The following is an 18,651-nucleotide window of genomic DNA, read 5'->3' on the forward strand; positions in this document are numbered from 1 at the left end:
CCTCCTGCCATTTCACCTCCGCCAATCGGAGTAGCAGTCGCAGTCGTAATCATAATCAAGTCGCTGGAGAGTCGACAAAAATCGATTAAAAGCTTAAGCATTATCCCGCTTAATCTGGGATATTCCGTGGAGCTTAATGCCAGGCACACAATTAAAGCGAGGGGTGGATATTAAGTTAATTATACGTGGGCATGGCTATTGGTTATGCATTTAATCCCAACTGGCCAGCTCGATTGTCATCCGGTTTCCGGCTGCGATTCACTCTTGAAATTTCCCATCGATTTTATAGCATATGGGATAACGACACTCTGCTTTCATCCTTTTACCTTTCCAAACGGATTACCTCTTCTTTCTCATAGAATGGGTATGGCAATAGCTTAAGAGCTAGCTGGAAAAAGGGATCATAAAGGATGCCAAAGTACACACAATTTTTTAGGGCCAAAAGCTGTTGGCCAACTCTGTGTGTGTGGCTAGTACCAAGCAATATAAAAAAAAACCCGGCCACTCAGACGCACAAACAAACAAACAAACAAACACTCAGGTATTCTCGCATGGCAGATGAAGAAATATTCGCGCCGGCAGCCGTCACTCTCGGGGGATTCATAACCAAATAAGCCGAATTTTTAAAGCATACTTTCCAGCTACTGCTCCGCTCCATCACCATCTGGCAGATCCTTGGCTGCGATTCCCGCAGCGGCGACGAAACTGACATTTACGAAATGAAACTTTAAGCAGTGTGGAAAATGAAATTTAAATAACGATTTATTGCCTTTGAAGTATGATTATTTGTACGGCGGGACGAGGAGCTAGGTAAACATTGAAGGAAATGGCCATGCAGACTTTTGGAATACCCTTGCTTGGGCAGGGGCTGTTGGTGAGAGGCTGGTTTCTCTTTCAAAGAAGTCTTAAGGTGTTAGGTATAATATTACTTTCTAGTTGGAATTACTAATTTAATTCGAGATTGTTTATTTCTGAATTTAGCAGATGGCTAAAAGAAACTTCCTTCTTAATTTTTTAACATAAATATGACTGTTTAAAATCTTTAAAAAACGTGGCTTACATAGTAGTCAAACCTTTTATCAATTTGTTATAATCCTTTAAGCTCAGATTTGTGTCAAAATAACTTTTCGCAACCAGCTTAAAACTTATTTATTGGTTAAGGTTGATAGTTGGGAAATTAATGCCCTTATATATTTTAAATAAATTCCTGAATTTTTAAATAATAATATATAAATAAGTAAATATCTAGTGGTTTAGCCAATCGTTAGCTAAAATAGTAAAGAAACGTATTACCTGTTAGTGGCATACGAGGATGTGAGTGGCCGTGTGCCACTACCCACCGGATCCTTTACGTCCGTCGAGTGTGCTGTCCCATAAGCGTAATGAAGAGCCGGGCATCTGGAATGGATTGAACGGATAGAGGTCGTCGGCAGGGACCCACCTGTTCCGCCTGTTCACAAACACATATACGACTATATAGTACACCTGTCCGCCCGTGTGTGCTGGGTTATCAGGATCAAATGCCGGCGGCAGCCGACGAGGGCGGACTTTTCCCTTTTTTCCCAAGCTCTCCGGCTGCTCCGGCTGTTCTGGGGTGCTCCTGCTGTCGCTGTCAATTCATCGCATTGGCATGAAATTGCTTTTTGCGATAGCTGAGAGGCAACAGCAACAAGTTGCGCCTATACTATGCTGCCATACTATATATAGGATGTCTACACTGAGGGGCTTACAAAGGAAATGAGAAAAGGTTCACCCGGGTTGTTTGCCCGCCTGTTGATGTTTGTGGGCCTGTGCCTGTGCCTGGGCCTGAGATATACTTGCAAATTTGCGCGGCGCAGGAAACAGGAAGTTGTCGGGGGGTTTTGGGCATTGTTTATTCTTTGGCAGCAGGCGGGAGGCCGCAAAAAGTCACCGGGAACCCTAACGATACGAAAATGCGTAAAGAGCTGCGATAAAGGGGGCGGGCGAAACAGAGAGTGGGTGTGCCACTCGCGGCATGTAAATTACAAGCGGAATTTCGATTGTAGCCCACGACACCCCAAAAAGACGATGGGTAGGGCGGGTTGGAGGTGGTTTGAATGGAATTAAATGCGAAATGCGAAAGGACCACGACAAAATAATCTCTCAAATGTAAGAAAATTGGCGGCGGGGGGCCGTTCTCTCCTGCTGCAGCTAAATGCCAAAATGGCAATTTGCCAAAGTTTTTCCCCAGAAGCGAGCAGACACGAAGACAGTGGCCAGAGACCTCAGATGGGGTGCCAGAACAGCAGGGTCAAGGGATCAGGGGGGAACGAGGTTTTTGAGGGGTCCCATAAAAGTCATAGCTTGTCTGTTACACTCCCTATCTTGTGGTGCACTTGAAAATATAGCTTTATTTCTGAGCCAAGTTGAATATGAACAGGCTCCTTTATGTGTTAATTACTTTTTGTAATCAATCATAGTGTCCCGTCTGTGCGAGGTGAATTTACTATATGAACTTATACTTTGTATTATATTAACTAACTTCCCAGTTCCTTAAACTTGTAAAACATCACAAAATAAGAGTAGAAAGTCTTAGACCTCTATCGGTTCTATTATATTGATTGTCCTGTTTGGGTACACAACTTTTAGACAAATTCATTCATAAGCAACAAAAAGGAGGGAACATATTTGAATACCTAAACGTGAATCTACATTTTTTTAAGTGCATGGACTAGCCCATGTCAGCTCGTTGTGTTAGATACTCAGGCTCAACTGCTCAGCATCCTGGCACTTGTTGAGCGTTTTGCAAACGAACAGCAACAAGAACGTGTCAAAGAAATTGAAATTCTGTGTGTGAGTTTGTGTTTTTCTTATTCCAGCCAGAGGTGAGCAGGTGAGCTCTTTTACCAGCAATGTCAGTGGCATAGCAAAAAAAAAAAAAAAGGAGAAAGAAAACAGTGAAGGCGACCTTTACGCCAGTGGGGTTATAACATAATGCAGTCAGCTCACGATTGGTAAAATGCTCGGGGCGAAAGGGAAACCGCTGCTTCCTTGGCCCTGGAAAACTCAACTGGGAACCGATTGAATGACTACCTTTGTCTGCTGAATAGAGTTGCGCTCTGGCCTAGACTTTTGACCTTGCCCCCTCGTGAAATGAGCTGTGAACCCAGCTTGGCTGGCCTCTGCTGGCTCCTGCTGCATCCTGTAGATCCCAGTTCCTTCCTGCGCCATCAAATGCATGCATCTGTCAAGGCCATTCAGTTGGTTCCTTCGGGCAATTTAACCGCATGGTCCTTGTTACCTTGGGACCTTTGAATTCCTGCTAGTTCTGTATTTTACCAAAAACCATATGCGTTTTGTTAAGTTAAGACTGTTTGCATGGGAGTGGCTGCGAAACGAAGGACGAGTAATTGTCAGCTGGTCATTTTGGCCCATGAATTATGCAATGGCGAATTTACGTGGATTTTATTTGGGTCGTTATGGAGGCGGACGTACACTGTTGACACTGCTGATATGTGTGGACTGGTTGGGGATTTGCATTTAATTTTCCAGCAGATTACGCTGATGGCCGCCGATGGCAACCAGCCTGATTTTTATCATTGTTCATTGGCGAATCCTTCCGAGAATTGGGCAACGTTTGCATAATCACGAAAAAAGCAGCTGCACGACTGGCTATTTTCACCCGAAAATATTCAAAACTCTATAAGTGGATTATGTCATGGATCTTGTCCGGCATTCGGTCATCGCATTCAAAAATATAAATTGTGTTTTATCATAATTATCAGGCGAGTGGTTGTCAATCAGACCATTAAACAGGTGATTGGATTAGCATTCAAATGAGTTCAAATTATTATAATTATCTGATGTCATTTGCATTTCTAAAGAATAAAAGGGGGAGGCTTTAAAGTTCATGGGAAGTGTATGTAAAAGTCAAATTGAGAAGATTTTATTATTTTAAACTGGTAAGTACTTACTTTAAGACTATCAAAATCATTTTTTGTAGATAACTAGGTATGAGTTAGGCTTTTGATCAATATTAATACCATGCAAAGAGGCAAAGATACTTTTATCTGATTTTACCCCTAACGAAATGCCATATCTACCCATATGTGGCTTTATTTTCCAACAACCTAAATATCTTCCAGAATACCTTCTTTATGTTTGTTACCAAAATTTTGCAGTATAAATAATTTAAATATACCTTTTATATTAAACTAAACATTTTGTATTGAATTTTCACAAGTAAATAAAATAATATTTATAGTTGCATACTTTTGGGGGGTTCGTAGAATAACAGATAAGCTTCCTATACAAATAAATTGTTATACAAAAATATTGTTCTACTTATCTAAGTTTCATTTCAATTTCTATCTAAAGCTGACTGCGGTAAAAATGTTAAGCAACAAATTTGTGAACTGTCAAAAGCTGACTGGTGCAGAACCAACAAGGTAAATCAAGATATTTTGAATGCCTACTTTTGGGAGCTTTTCAATATTAAAGACACTTCAAAGGTAACTTCAAAGATAAATTTAAAATTCTAGTTTTTTTAATTTTTTAACCTTTTTATACATGGCTTCCTTAACAAAACAAATGAATATAAATATTAATTTAAAGATTTTTCTGTACATTTTCAAAGTGATTACGAACTTTATTAAATGACTCTGCGGTTATGCAACTAAGCACTAAATATAAAACAGTCGACTAACGGTATCTAAGATTAGCATTGCATACAAAGTGTGTATAAAACACTTATAACTATGTACATGTAGAAATTACAAAGGAATTGTTTTATGGCAATGGGTCGTTTACAACGGCTCGTCTTCGGATCATCAAGATCCTACTTGTTGAAGTTTTCGATCTGCTGAAGGACCCAACTCCGGGAGGCCGACTGGCAGACAATGACGCCCGCTCTCTGCTGGATGATCTGTTCCTTGGAGGGCTTGGGGGCAATGTGTGGTGGGTGATGAGGACGAGGTCCAACGGGTGGCGGCGCTGGAGGTGGACTGGTTGGTCGGCGCAAATGGACATCGTAATCTCCGGAACGCTTTTCGTTGTCATCACTGTAAATGGCCGAGTCTCGGAAGTCATTCTCTAGGCTATCCTCTACTTGCTGCTCATACTCGAAGGTGGCTGACGGAGGATCAACTCCGGATTTCTTGCGCTGCTGCTCGCACATACTGTCGCTGGAGGAGGAGGTCAGCGAGAAGACCGAATCCCGTTCTGAGTGATTCAGGACCCCCATTCCGAATAAAGTCTTTGGATCGGCGTAGTCCACGTGGGCCATCCGCTCACCCACCGCCTCGCTGCCCTGGCGATGCAAAACGCTCTGGCGGCACATCTCACTCACATCGGAAACCCTGCGCTCCGGCGGTCGATTGGAGCGTCCGAAGGCCATGGTCAGGTTGTCGATGGACTTAAGGGCTCTCGGCAGCAGTGAACTCTCCGATCCCGAAACCGAGTTCTTTGGCAAGGGACGAGATGAGTGTTCTTGGACAGCCTCCATCGATAGATTGATCACCGTGCTCTGGCTGTCCCTTTTCAGTGTCGATCCCGATCCATTTGAGGAAGTTGAGGTGGAAGAGGAACTGCAGCTGTCCCTTTGCACTGCCTCCTCGCCCACACGTTGTAGGACTCCATCGGGTGAGTAAACCAGGGTCACATAGTCCGATTCCGGCCGTGGAGCTGCTGGTGCAGCCTTGGATCGCTTTTTTAGCATCTGCGAGGATTTCGCGCGTCCCAGCACAGGTGAAAACTTATAAGGCACATGGACATTGCGCAGCAGGGTCTCGTAGATGGGTTCCTCACCCACTGAGTCGACTTCTTCGATCCGTTTCTTCTGCTTTTCCTCTACTTCCAAGGGTGGTGGAGATCTGGATGGTGGGCGTGGTGGCGGCAGAATGGGACCACAGATGATGTCAGGACTCACTGGACTTACTGGACTTTCTCGCCTCTTCTGCTGCTTGTTATAAATCCTCTCAAATTCCTTGTTGTTCTTTAGTAAATCCAAAACGATCTGAGCATCCCTTTTGGACTTTTCCGCTGGAGACAGAAGTTCCGCCTCCTGCTCCTGGTTGTAATACTGATCCTGCGAGGACTCATCTAGGGTTGCAGCCTCCTGGGCCAATTCGACTTCCCCATCCGGTCGCAACTCCTCTGTGGATTCGGTTATCTTGAGCACAGTGCTACTGCTATCGAATTCGCTGAGATCCATGTAGAATCTGGAGCAGCTCTTGGTGTTGCTTCCTCGCTGCTTCTTCAAAGTGGCTATCTTCTTGGGCATCGTCTTGTGGTTGTATTGCTTGACCTCAAAGAAGCCCTTTCCCTTGGTCTTGCGCTCGCTGAGATCGGGTTTACTTCCTCTCAAGGAGGCAGCACTGTCCTCGTCCTGTTCTCGCTCCCTTTCCGCCTCTTCATCCAAACTAAAGCCTCCGATCCGGGGCACGGACTTGCTGCGCTCTTTGAGAGCCTTGTAGCTGAAGACAGGCGAATGCGACTTGGAACTGCGACTACGCTGATCACGCAAAATACACGAACACGTATCCTGCTGATCCTCCTGCTTTGATTCCTGTCCGCATTTACAGGAGTCCTTCACCGGAGTCTTGGTGTCCTCCTTAGCCCCGGCATCTCTCTTGCGGTATCTCATCGCCGCAGCAAACTTCTGTAGAGCAGTATCGTCGAGGCTATTATTCCTGGACAGAGGCTTCGATGGCTTAGCCTGGCTGACCGCTTCCTCCTCCTGCTCTAGCGACTCATTGAAGCTATCAAAGGAACTAGAGTTGGTCACCGTCTTCCGCTTGAACTTGGAGTTCCGCTGGCGTATCTCACTCCTCCGACAGGCATTCCTTCGCTCCAGGTACGTGGGAGTGGAATTACTTCCCGAATGGAGACTCCACTTCCAAGTGCTGCGATCTGGCGTACGATCTGCGTTTAGGGATAAACCATTAGTCAAGCTCTGATTTTGTGGCTTAGGGACAATGATAAGCGGTGGGGTGAGTGGCACGAGGATGTGAGCGAAAAACAAACACCAGTGAGAATGCATTCTAAGGTCTACGGTCAACAGCGGATCATGCAGTCGTTAGGATTGATTGTTTTTGGTTATTGCTGGTTAGTTAGTAGCGTTCTCAGTACGAGTATGGGATTAGGGTTAGGATGCATGCAGAACACAGACCCCGTTCAAGTTAAAAGGCCAATTAAAGCTAGCAATCCAAATACGTTTCTCGCAATACTTACTAGGCTCATCGGACACCAGAGTTACTTTTAGCGAACACTACGATTACGATTAGCTTGTTTAACAATTAGATGTACCGGGGTTACAGTAGCCCTTATTATCTGTCTGATCGGATTTCTTATTTTTTTTTTTTTTTTTTTTTTGGTAGGTAATTAGATCGGTTTCAGTCTCTGGGTGTGGGGATTCTAGCCTTAGAACGCCTTAAACACTAATCAAAGTTTTTTCGTTTCTTTGTTTTGGGGTGTTTAGTTTTAGAATGCATCACTGGTAGTACTACAACGGTAAACATATAGCATTTCGTAGAGTAGAGTTAGATCAAATTGAATTAGTACTAGAGTAGGACACCAACTAAGCACACGGTAAGGGTACAGAGAGATAGAGTGGCCCAAAAACCCCTAACGATCCGGGAAAGTGGATGCCCGAGGTCCGCAATTAAAATGCGCCTACATCTGGCCCAAGTAATAAATCAAACAGCCGCCGAGGCGTCGACAGATTTGGCACGATTTTGGCGAAAGGCTAGCGACTAGCGACTTGCCACTTGGTTATGTCACTTGGTCGCAGCTGGAGCGTGCGAATCATAAGTGCACCGCGCAAAAGAGTGGGTCGAGTCAGGTCCTCCATGTGGTCGGGATTTAAGGAGAGCCATCAACGAGGCACAGAGAAAAACTGTATACTACTTTATCTATTAATTCTTTATATCAAGATTACCATATCCAAAGGCCAAACAAGCAATATTGTAAAGGATTAACTTTAGAACGAGGGAACTAAGTTAGTGTAAAAAGGATGTTTGTAATAGGAATATATATCCTAAGTATAATAATACTTCTTAATCAATTAAAAGCAAAATAATTAAGGTTAGTTTTAAGTTGTATTATTAAGCAACTGATTTTACTGCAGTTTTTCCTGTGTGGCTCTCCGTCTCCCAGGCCGACAGGCATTACCCAACTATAACAAGTACCCGCATGTGCATAACCGCAGGCACTTCATCATCTCGTGCAGTCCCCAATCCAAATCGTTAAGTGTTTTTGGCCACATGACAAAAAACACAACAAAAAACGGTGGGGAGGGGGGTAGATAAACGAAAAGTAAAACAAAAACTAAAAAACAAAAAGAGCAAGAGCCCTAGAGCCAAGCCGCGGCTAAGCCAAGTTAACCAAACTAACCAAGTCTGAAGCACTCACCTTCCTCGTTGCCCAGCTGATAGACCAGCTCCTTGGCGCGCATCGGAATGTCTAGCTTCTCCAGCATGACACCTTTGATGTGCTGCGTCCAGATGCGCTTCTGGTCACGATTCCGGGCCGTCAGTTTGATTTGGTGGCGCGGCTCGTCGAAGGGGATGACATAGAAGCTGGTCGGCTCCCCGGGCAAGTGTTCGCTCAACATCAGATTGTTTTGCTGGAAGATCGTAGCATTAGGAAGATAACTCATATGGATCGGTAAATCTTACAAACTCACCGAAATGTAGGTCTTAAACTGCAGGCGTCCGTCCTCCTTTTGCTTGGTGATGATCAGCATGGTGGCGAAGAGGAGGACCAGACGCTGTTTGTTGTGCTGCTCCATCAGCAGGCCCTCTTGACGCAGTTCACCCAGAACAGTGAGCTCTGAAAGGGGAGAAAAGATAACAGGTTACTACTCAAGCGTTCAGGAAGAGAGCTAACTGTATTCCCACTCACCTGGTCCCAGCCAGCCGTCCAGAATACCGGACAGCTCCTTGACGCGACTCTGCTGCTCCTGCTTGCGTTTCACCTGGTCAATGTTGTGCGCCACCTGGCGCATGATCACATGGGCCTCGGCCACCTCCTTCACATCGCAGTGCTTGCGCAGGCTCTGATTGAAAGGAAAGAAAGAAAAACCTACAGTTAAGGACAGCCACTTGGATCACCCACTTTCCCCACTCACATCAAGAAGCAGATGGTACTTGAGGATCCGCTGCACTGGCTTCAGGAGATAGGAACCCAGGGGCAGGCGGTGTTGGAGGAGCTTCTGCGTGGAGGCGAGCAAAGAGTACGTGTGCGTGGCCTGCAGCAACTTGGTCAGCAGCGAGATGGCTTCCGGGTAGCTTGTGCTGCGGGGGAAACGAAATTTATGACATGTACTTTAGGTCTTCATCATGGTCGGCATTAAATCTGAATTTCAAATCAGTCTCTGGGAGCAATGCATTTTGGGCAGTGGGAGGCACGATGATGTATGCGGCGTGTCATTGGGGGCGACAAATCAAACCGCTGCCATCGCATCCCGATCCCGAAACCCACTCTCCAAAACTGGCATCGCGGCCAGGTAAACGTCAGCGTTTAAATGGAACATGGCGTGCCTGGATTGCCAAGAGACGCCATCGCCATCGCCATCGCCATCGCTGGCGTTTCGTTTCGTTTCGTGTCATGCTGCTAGCTAACTGCCTATCGAGATCGTTTTGGCCGTCGTTACCGTTCTTGGCAAAAAGCTGAGACCACAAAAAGCAGTATCGATGATGGAGCGAACACGCCAAGCGAAGGATGGATGTTTCCCAAAGAATCATCGAACCAGGTCAGGAATGAACCCACATCAGCGGGATTATTACTTTTGATATATAACAATGGCTTACTGCGGACAAGGGTCAGTATTTATAGTGTTTACTTTGGTAGCTGATTAAAATTGGTCAAACCCCTAACTAAATTTAGATCTAATGAACCAACGGTTAAGGTTAAACCTTCTTTCTTCGGAAATCATCAATAAAGGCAGTCATTATCCAAAGTTATCAAACTCGTATTATCTTTATGGTAAAGTAGTGATAAGAAAAGAATGATTCGGCGGTCTAAAAAAGTGGGACTTCCCTAAACACTCAGTTTAGTCAGCGTTATAGTGAGTCAGCTGTCTAACAATATACGCAACCCTCCACTCACCAGTAGGTTGTGTACACATCAAAGCCGTCGCGCAGGTCAATGAAGCACCTGGCGATCCTCCCGGGATCCCTTCCCGTGTTGATAAGCCGCTGCAGGAGCATCGAGTTGAATTCGTAAATCTCTTCAATGTTGGCGAAGAGTATTTGCAATTCGTCCACGCGCAGGCAGGCTCGCTCCTTCCAGTCAAGCAGGTACCTTCAAATATATACATTGTAGATCCTTGAAGGACATAGTTAAGCTGCAGGACTACTCACCCCTTGATCACCTGACCCAGATCCTCGACGAAGCTTCGCTCCGAGTCCACGATCTCCAGGCAGGTTTTCTCAAGGACACTCATGGCAGGTGGATGATGTTGATCGCCCAGCTCATTCTCACTCTCCGCCAGACTTTCCACACTGGCCAAGTAGGAAGTGGCCGTTAGCTTGCCGTTGAGCAGTTGATCCGATCCGGAACTGGAACTGGAGGAGGTGGAGCAAATGGAGGAAGAGGACAGAGGGCGGTTGTTCAGCCTGGCCAGCTCACTCAGTCGAGCTGCAAACTTGGGCTTGATATCCGTCAGCCTGTCCAGACTCTCCGCCGATAGCTTGTTGGCCTCCTCCAACTCGGCCAGCTGCTCGGCAGTGGGTAACTTAAGTGGCACTCCGCCACCCAAAGTGCTGGACTTGGCGCCCAAACTCTTGGTGCGGGCATAGGTCAGCAAAGGTGAACTGCAGATGGTAGAGGCACAGGCGGCGGAGGAGCTTCTGACCAGAGGCTTGCTTACCAGGGTTTTGTTGACCGCCTCTATGATCTCCGCCCTCGGATCTAGTCCTCCTGGATCTGCCATGGTTAATCTTTCCATGTGCTGTGTGACCAAGTCGAAGTTAATGGTATCCACTATATCCACAGGACTCAGGGGCTCACTGCACACAAACTCCTTCGGTTTGGGTGTATTGGGAGTTGTCGTGGCCGGAGTTCCAGGCGTGGCGGGCTGCGCGTGCTGCAGTTGGGCACTGGTGGCCGCCAGCTGCTCCATTTCAATGAGCTTGATGCTCTGCTGGGAGTCGTACCTGGGCAGGGTTAGTTTCCGCCCTTGAAACGGATGCCCATCGAAGTGGAAGGGAGTTCCTGGCGTGTATTTGTTTGTCGGTGTTCGATCCTCGTCCAGGGATTTCGTTTTCTCGAAGGCGGCAAAGGCCACCGAGTTCAGATACTCGTTGCTGGAATCGAAGGTGGACACCAGCTCGCTGCCAGATTGGGTGGACAACTTGCCGGTGATCTTGGACAGCGGTATGTGCGAGAGTTTGTGTTTGGGCGTGGAACCAGCCACAGGAGCTGTCCCACTATTACCGGTCTTTATATACCTTCCGTGAGTGGGACTCCTTTGGGATTGCTGCTGGTGCTGCTTCAAAGCCTCCGCGGACACCGCTTCCACGGGTTGGATATCCGAGTGCGTAATGATCCTATGGACATTTGGTGAAAGGATGCGGATATTGCTGCCTCGTCGACTGCTGCCACTCGAGGCGAGGCTGCTGCTACTGCCGTGTATCTGCGACTCCTGACTCCTCCGCTGCACTACCAAGCGGCTTAACTGAGCGCCATCCGGTTCGTCCCGCAGGCCAGCAACCACCAACGGAGCAGGTGGCTCCTGATGTCCCAAATGTGTGCTGGAACTGGCTAGCGTGTAGCTGGCGGACTGGTCATCGCTGGTGGGGACACTCGAGCAGCTGCCACTCGATGAGGAAGTACTACTGCTGCTGCAGTTGCTGTTGCTCCTTTTGGGCGTCGAGTCGCCGCTGCTGGAAGCCTTCAATTCGTGAGATGTCGCAGTGGGTGCCGCTGCCACGCCCCCCGTGGCCAGGCTATTCGTCAATGTGTCGTAGATGCCCAACAACGAGGGTGCCAACTCTGTGGTGCTGCCTGTAAAATGGAAATAAGATAAAGTTTATTAATAAAGAAAATGTTAAAAATAAATAAAAATTATTATTAAATTATTTAATAAAATAATTATTACAAAAACGTGTTGAGATCAAGTTCTGAACGTAATTTCTATATAAAAAGAAATAACAAAGTGATGACTAATTTGGGTGATCAGTCTCCCCTTGTTCTTGGCCTCGTAAAGCGCGTGGCTAGTGGGCGGTGTCTAATGCCCCCCACCCCAACCCATTTGCGGGACCCAACCCAATCGATCCGAAGCGATCGAGGTGCTGCAATGTTGATGGGCCTGTGAGGCACACACATGCTCGTAATCCCCCGATATTTGCCATAATTTTGTTGCATAAAATGATTTATGCCGGGCCAAACAACGGACGGTATGGCAAGGCATAGCCACGGCGATGGCGATGGCGATGGCGATGGCTGATGTATTGAGTTGTTTAGCCGCAGGATGCATGGCCAACGAGCCCAAGTCAGAACGTGGCCATCAGTCAGAGTGTGTGCATTCTGGCTTGGAATCGAAGTTGCACTTGGAGTTGGAGTTGGAGTTGAAATTTTGACTTGGACCTAGAGTTACTTGGCCTGGTCTGCTGCATAAATAAGTAGGTTGCTGCTGTTCGCCTGCCTGGCGGCCTGACATGTGAATTGATATGCCAACGCAACATGGCTAAAACCGCAAGGCAACTAGGAACCAGCAAGCAAGGCAACTGCCGACTGGCAACTGGCAACTGGCAACCAGCAAGCAGGCAACAAGGCAAACAGGCAACATGAGGCAGCAACATGGCAGAACAACGACCCGAGTCAACGGCAATTGGCATGAACATTCCATGGCTCGCTCATCATTTCTCACAAACGGTTCAATTAATCAAAAGCGCTCACAACTGCGGATTTAATAACATTATCGACAGGGGGACTTGATCTATAAATTACAGATCGCGTCAGTCAACAGTCAATGGTCCATGCCAGGCACTTTTAATGATGGCCTGCAAATTGCATTTCCAGTCGGTAACTTATTGTGGGTTCTAAAAATATAAATAAAATACTAGAGGTAAAGATTTCTGCATCTCCAACTGCAACTGTGAGTGTGAATGGCCAACTTCATTAAGGCCACTGTTTATGTGATTATCTCTTAGCACATTTGGCTAACAACCCAACAGGCAACAGGCTAACAGCCTAACAGCCTAACAGCCCAACATCCTAACAGCCCATACATCTCACTTCCCGTCTGAAGAGAGGCTGAGCAAATCAGGCAATTAACTTTTTAAGACAAAACTACGGCCCACGTTGCGGCTACCGATTTTTCAGCTATTTAGATTTTTTCCAGGCATTAGCATCATCCTCAACCGCATCCACATCCACATCCACATACTATCCAGTAGCCGATGGGGCACTTTTCTCCTAATTGCGAATGGTGTCAATGTGGCCTGAGTTTGGTTTGGTTTTTTGTTGTTTCTTTGCCTGGTGGTTGGGCAACATTTTGCCAAGCCACGAACAACAATTAGTTGGCATGAGTAGTGCCACGCCCACTGTCAGACCGCCGCTGTGCCGGCTGTCTTTTCGGGCAGACTGACGACAAGTCGTAAACATGATTTGTACATTTAATTTTCCATCATTCTATTTGATTATTTTGCGTGGGCCGAAAAACGCAGACATTGCAGATATTCGCCCATCCAGCCAGCGTCCAATAGATAGTTGCTAAGTCGGATGCAGCCCGCTTGGGTACCCATATATACCAGCAGCCATCATCCTGCAGGCTGACCCAGTTAGACACGACGGAGCGTTTTGCTTAATTGCCAAACCGTGGGCTGCGTCGACAGGTTCTCCAATGGGTTTTCAACACACAGAAAGAAAAATAATTAAAAAAGCTTTACTGTCTGATAAATTTGCATAACTTTTTAAGATCCTTAAACTTATATATTGTAATGTTTTTAATATCAAGACAAAAACAAAGATAAAGATGTTTGAAAGACTCCAAGATCAAGAAAGTTAACACATTTTGCTAAACACAAACTGTGTCCTCATTTCTGACAAAGTAAACTAGCTTACTTGCGTAATAAAGTATATATCTCAACCCAACCTCACCTTGATCGCAACTTCAAAGATAATCTTTCTTAATCAAAAGATCTTCAAATATGTAAATATTTTTAGCAGTGCAGAAAATAGCCTCTAATCATTGCCACTTGCCGGCAAGCATTTAATTAAAAGCCAACAGCTGTGGCCATTCCAAACTATTTATGGCATAATTCCGCCAAGACCTGGGAAAAATGTTGACCAGGCCGGGCTAATCTGAAATCTGGAATCTGGACGGCGATCTCCGCAACCGGAGTGGCCAACAAATTCAGCCTGTCAACCGAGTGAAACAATGCAAAGTAAGCTCTCTGTCATTTTGCAATTTGCAATTGGAGTAGCCCCCTCATGGAAAAATAAAAGGGTGTCAGGGCCAGAAGTGGAGAAGGAGGTGGTCTCTGCCGCCTGGTTTCATTTTCCAAATCCAAATCCCTTTAATGCCCCGGCGACAAAGTGTCTTATGTCCATACCCATAGCCGTAATTTTCTGCAGCGGCTTCAGGTGTCCGCTTCGCACCTGGACAAGCACCCAAAGCCGGCAATTTATGGCTGGCCTGACACAATTTCATAAGGCCACCCGAAAGGCTCTCCATCTCCATCTCCAACTTCAAGTTGGAGTCGAAGTTTGTGTATGGCCTAAAGATTACGCGATTGTGGCTAAAAATAGCAGACGCTAAAGGTCAACCGGCTTGAAGATGCAGCTGCGTGCTGACTGATTTACAAGCCAAGTGCAAGTCGCTCATAAGTTGGCGACTCGACGACGACGACAACATTGGCGACATTGAATTATGCGATCTGAGGGAAAGTGCTGCTGTCGTCGGAATCGGAATTGGAATTGGAATTGGAATCTGTATCTGTATCTGAATCCGAAACCAAATCGAAAACGACAGTGTTCAAATGTTGCACCTTTGGATGGAATGGTCTGGCGATTGGTCTGCCGATTGGTATGTGATGACATTTTATTTATGCACGGCGTGGCCAGCTGTTGAGAGCATTAAATTAATGCGCTTAGTCCCCATCATCGATGTCCCAGGTCCGCGTCTGGCAATTGATATTTTAATCGCCATTTCATTTTGTCTGCCGAGACTTGACTTGGCGCCATGGTTAGTCCGGAGTTTAGGGAGCTGATACAGGCAGAGAAAAGATGGTGGTTTCTCCGAGGAGTTTGAAAGAATGATGATTTATTAGATAACTCAGTTGAGGGATACCGAAGTCCCCTTGAAAGTTGGTTACCAGTCCATCCTTGAATATAGCATCTCATTTAGCCAGGAATGTTAAGAATATAAAAGGTAATTTTCCATGAATGAAATCTCCCTAAACGATAATAGACTTTTAAGATAGATTAACAAGATCTTAATAAAAAGCAATTTCTAATTAAAATCACAAAAAAACCAACCACTTTTTTCTGTGTAGGTTATCAACTGTCATTATTAACTTGGGTCCCCATAAAGCTACGTGTCCCCTGTCCGGTTGGCTTATGGGCACGCATTTTGCAACTCCCAATTAAAATGTTATTCAATGCGTCGCTTAAAGCGACTTATAAACACATTTCCAACGATAAGACGACGACCTGAAAACCGCAACTTTAATGGTGCTTAAATCGAACGATATTACCGTAAACAGAAGCCAAAACAGAAACTCAAACTCAAGCTGAAACTGAAACTGGAACTGGAAAACGGAAGTGGAATCCGTCTGGTCAAAAGGTCAGACAAGTTGGCAAATGTTCAAGGCACATGTGTTTGGGGAAAACTGCAGGGAATTTCAAATGGGAAAACAGCACATGTGTAATAAAAAACAAACTGAAACAACTTTGTTTTGACAATGGTGGGGAAATTCCAGTCAACAGAGGAACATTTTCTTCGTTGAAAACTAAAAGTTGATTGGTAAATAAATATTTCTTTAAACTTTAAGAATAACATATTGAAGAGAGTATTAAATATTTATATCCTTACAAGGAGACATTCTTCTTTTTATGATACCTAAATTTAGCTTTTTAGGATTAATAAAAGCTTAAAATAGAAGTCTTGTAAAGACTTTAATATAAAATTCTGCCATAAATATGTTTTCCATTTAAATTTCATTCATAAAAAGACATCTCTAAAGATCAACTAACCTTCTTAACCTCCCTAAAGAAACAGTGAAAACATAAGTCATAAACCCATCGACTCATAGTTACTTTAATCCGATTGCATTCACGATCTGGCTAAAATGGCTTTGGCCGGCCATAAAAATTAAGCCCCATCCTTCAACGTAGCCAATTGCATCTAATGTTCGTTAAGAGCCATTGATAATTTTCCCGAGGATTAACGATCGTTTCCGCTTTCCTCCAGCAAAACTCAATAGGCCCTCCACAAATAGGATGGAAATTCTTTTGAAATTGAGCGAATCTCGCAGACGCATAAGCATAAAAATTCCTCCAGTTCGAGGTTCTCTCCCTCACGGAGGGCAATGGTTTTGGTTTTTATTTTTAGCCCCTTGCTGGATATATCCATGAATCCGAAGGCACTTAAACGTTGCCCGTTTCGCTGCTCATTCAGGCCAACGCAATGGCAAATAACACGGCAACTTTTGCTTTTAGCACAAGACTTCATCATACACCAGAAACCCCTTTTGGCTCATCACCCTCCCTTTTGGCGCTTCCAGCGAAAAGTGAAATCCTTTTAAAGCGGCAGCAAACAAAAATCTAGGAAAATGTCGCCGCCAAAAAGTTATAAATCTTGTTCATATTTGCACGTGAAGTCAAAGCCAAAGGCAAAGCTAGAGCCAAAGCCAAAGCCAGAGCCAGACTTTCAGGCCAGCCTGGGGAAGCCATAAATGTCACTTGGCTTGGGGAAGAGCAACCCGGTATAGGCCTATGTTGGCATATTAGTTTTCCTCGGAGCGAGTGGCAAAACGTGCTAAATTCCATGGGGCAGACATCCATTAAACAGCCGCAGCCTGGCCCGAAACATGCCACGGCTGAAAAGTGCTAAAATCTCATAAAACATTGCCTGACTGCTGATTCTAAATTAACTTTGGCTTCTACCAGGCACAGTGATTCTAGACGGAAGAGAAAACCCAGTCCTAATTAGGACAAGGTTCTACTTTCTAGCTTTGAAGTGTCTTATACCGGGAAAATATGTTACATTGAAAAGCTCTTTAAAATGTATTTCGAAACAAACGACAGACTGTTTATTTTGACTTGCAAAACATCTCCATTTCGAAAATATATTTTATGACTTTAATAGCTCTGTCTAAGTAGCATAACACTATCAAAAAGCTAGATACAAAGTTTATAGCCCATTATTTATTTTCATAGAAAACATCATCCAGAAACGTTTTGTAAGTAGTTTTAGCACTTAAGAATTACCCAATTCTACGATAGTTTAGTATATATTTTCCAAATATATTCCCCTGCATGTCCACTGTGCCTGCCTCTCTCTTTTTATTTCATCCTGGCAGGCGACACTTCAGCCGAGGAGTGAAGTGTAGTAGAATGGAGTCGAGAGCAGCCAAAGCTGTTGCACTTTGCACTTCAGCCCGAGGAGGCGGGTCTGCTGAGGTGCAGCCCGACGTGTTTTTTGAAGAACTTCCCTTCGGCGGCAGGCAATCATGCAACTCACAACTTGCAACTCGTGCATTTTCAATGGCCTTCCTTGACTTTGACATGACGAACTGCGTGACTGTGGCGTTTTGAGGATCTCCTGGCCGTTAAAACACAGCCAGTGATGAATGGCAAACTGCGCGAAAAATGCATAAAAGTGTGAACAAATTTTGCCCACTAAATATAGCCGCATCGACGGCAAAACTAATCTCCATCTCCAACGAAAACTCCGAGGCCAATGGCCTTAAGTTTTTTGCAGGCCTTTTGGCGGTGCCCAAATAAGGAGGCCTTTTGAATGTGCAAACATGGTCATGACCAGTTCAAGGGCTGGGTGAATGAATGAATGAACAATTTTCCCTGCCAATAGAGATATCACCTGGGACCAAAAAAGGGATTGAGTATGCTGGCATTATGTAAGGCCATCGCATTTAATTAGCCACCGGAGCTGCAATATGGAAAGTGGTTTTTAGCCAGGGCCAAGAAACGCTAATCTGTGCAGACGGGCAACATTTTCATGCGGTTTTCAGACGTGCGGTTTTCGCTTTCGAAATCAATTTTCAATTTACTATACAACAATTTTTCCATATCGCACACGCATCTGAGAGACGAAAGCCAACGAAAAGACTGAAAAGTGGCCAGGAAATGTCAGTCAGGGCTTAGGCTTTCTGGTCGCCGCTGCCGCTGCTGCTGCTGATTGATTAATGTAGAGCACACACGATTGCATAAGGGATTGCAGTCGGTCGCCGAAAATCTAGCATCTACGTGGGCGACACACTGGTAACCCAGTCAAGCCATCAGTCAGTCAATCACTCACTTACTCAATCAGTTGGAGGTGGAGCTAAAGCTAGAGCTGGAGCTGGAGCTGGAGTAGGTGGAGTGGGAGTCCAAGTTGTCATACAGATAGAGACCCCCGTCTGTCTGGTTTGAAGGCCAAGAGATACCTTACAGATATAGTTGAGTGCGGACCCACTCGAGGGTAGTGTTGACTCTAGATAGGAGCTGGACAACAACCAGACAGCC

General features: G+C 45.4%; 1 protein-coding gene across 4 annotated transcripts in view; it reads right to left on the bottom strand.

The window, feature by feature from the left end:
* Positions 1-4,586: 4,586 nt before the first annotated feature.
* LOC108112707 (pleckstrin homology domain-containing family G member 3) overlaps positions 4,587-18,651 on the bottom strand; it is a 45,361-nt gene continuing 31,296 nt past the window's right edge. For 2 of the 4 annotated variants that reach the window (XM_017222928.1, XM_017222929.1), the window contains exons 2-8: positions 10,323-11,967; positions 10,069-10,263; positions 9,089-9,254; positions 8,863-9,016; positions 8,645-8,790; positions 8,371-8,584; positions 4,587-6,882 (exon numbers count right to left, since the gene is read on the bottom strand). In XM_017222928.1, coding sequence (XP_017078417.1) covers positions 4,799-6,882; positions 8,371-8,584; positions 8,645-8,790; positions 8,863-9,016; positions 9,089-9,254; positions 10,069-10,263; positions 10,323-11,967 — 4,604 coding nt within the window. In that variant the 3' untranslated portion in view covers positions 4,587-4,798. Of the gene's footprint in view, positions 6,883-7,000; positions 7,463-8,370; positions 8,585-8,644; positions 8,791-8,862; positions 9,017-9,088; positions 9,255-10,068; positions 10,264-10,322; positions 11,968-18,651 lie in introns of those variants that run through there. The other 2 variants (XR_001772669.2, XM_017222930.2) reach the window with 2 other exon arrangements.

Source organism: Drosophila eugracilis, unplaced genomic scaffold, assembly GCF_018153835.1.
Source record: "Drosophila eugracilis isolate 14026-0451.02 unplaced genomic scaffold, ASM1815383v1 contig_90, whole genome shotgun sequence".
NCBI classification, from domain to species: domain Eukaryota; kingdom Metazoa; phylum Arthropoda; class Insecta; order Diptera; family Drosophilidae; genus Drosophila; species Drosophila eugracilis.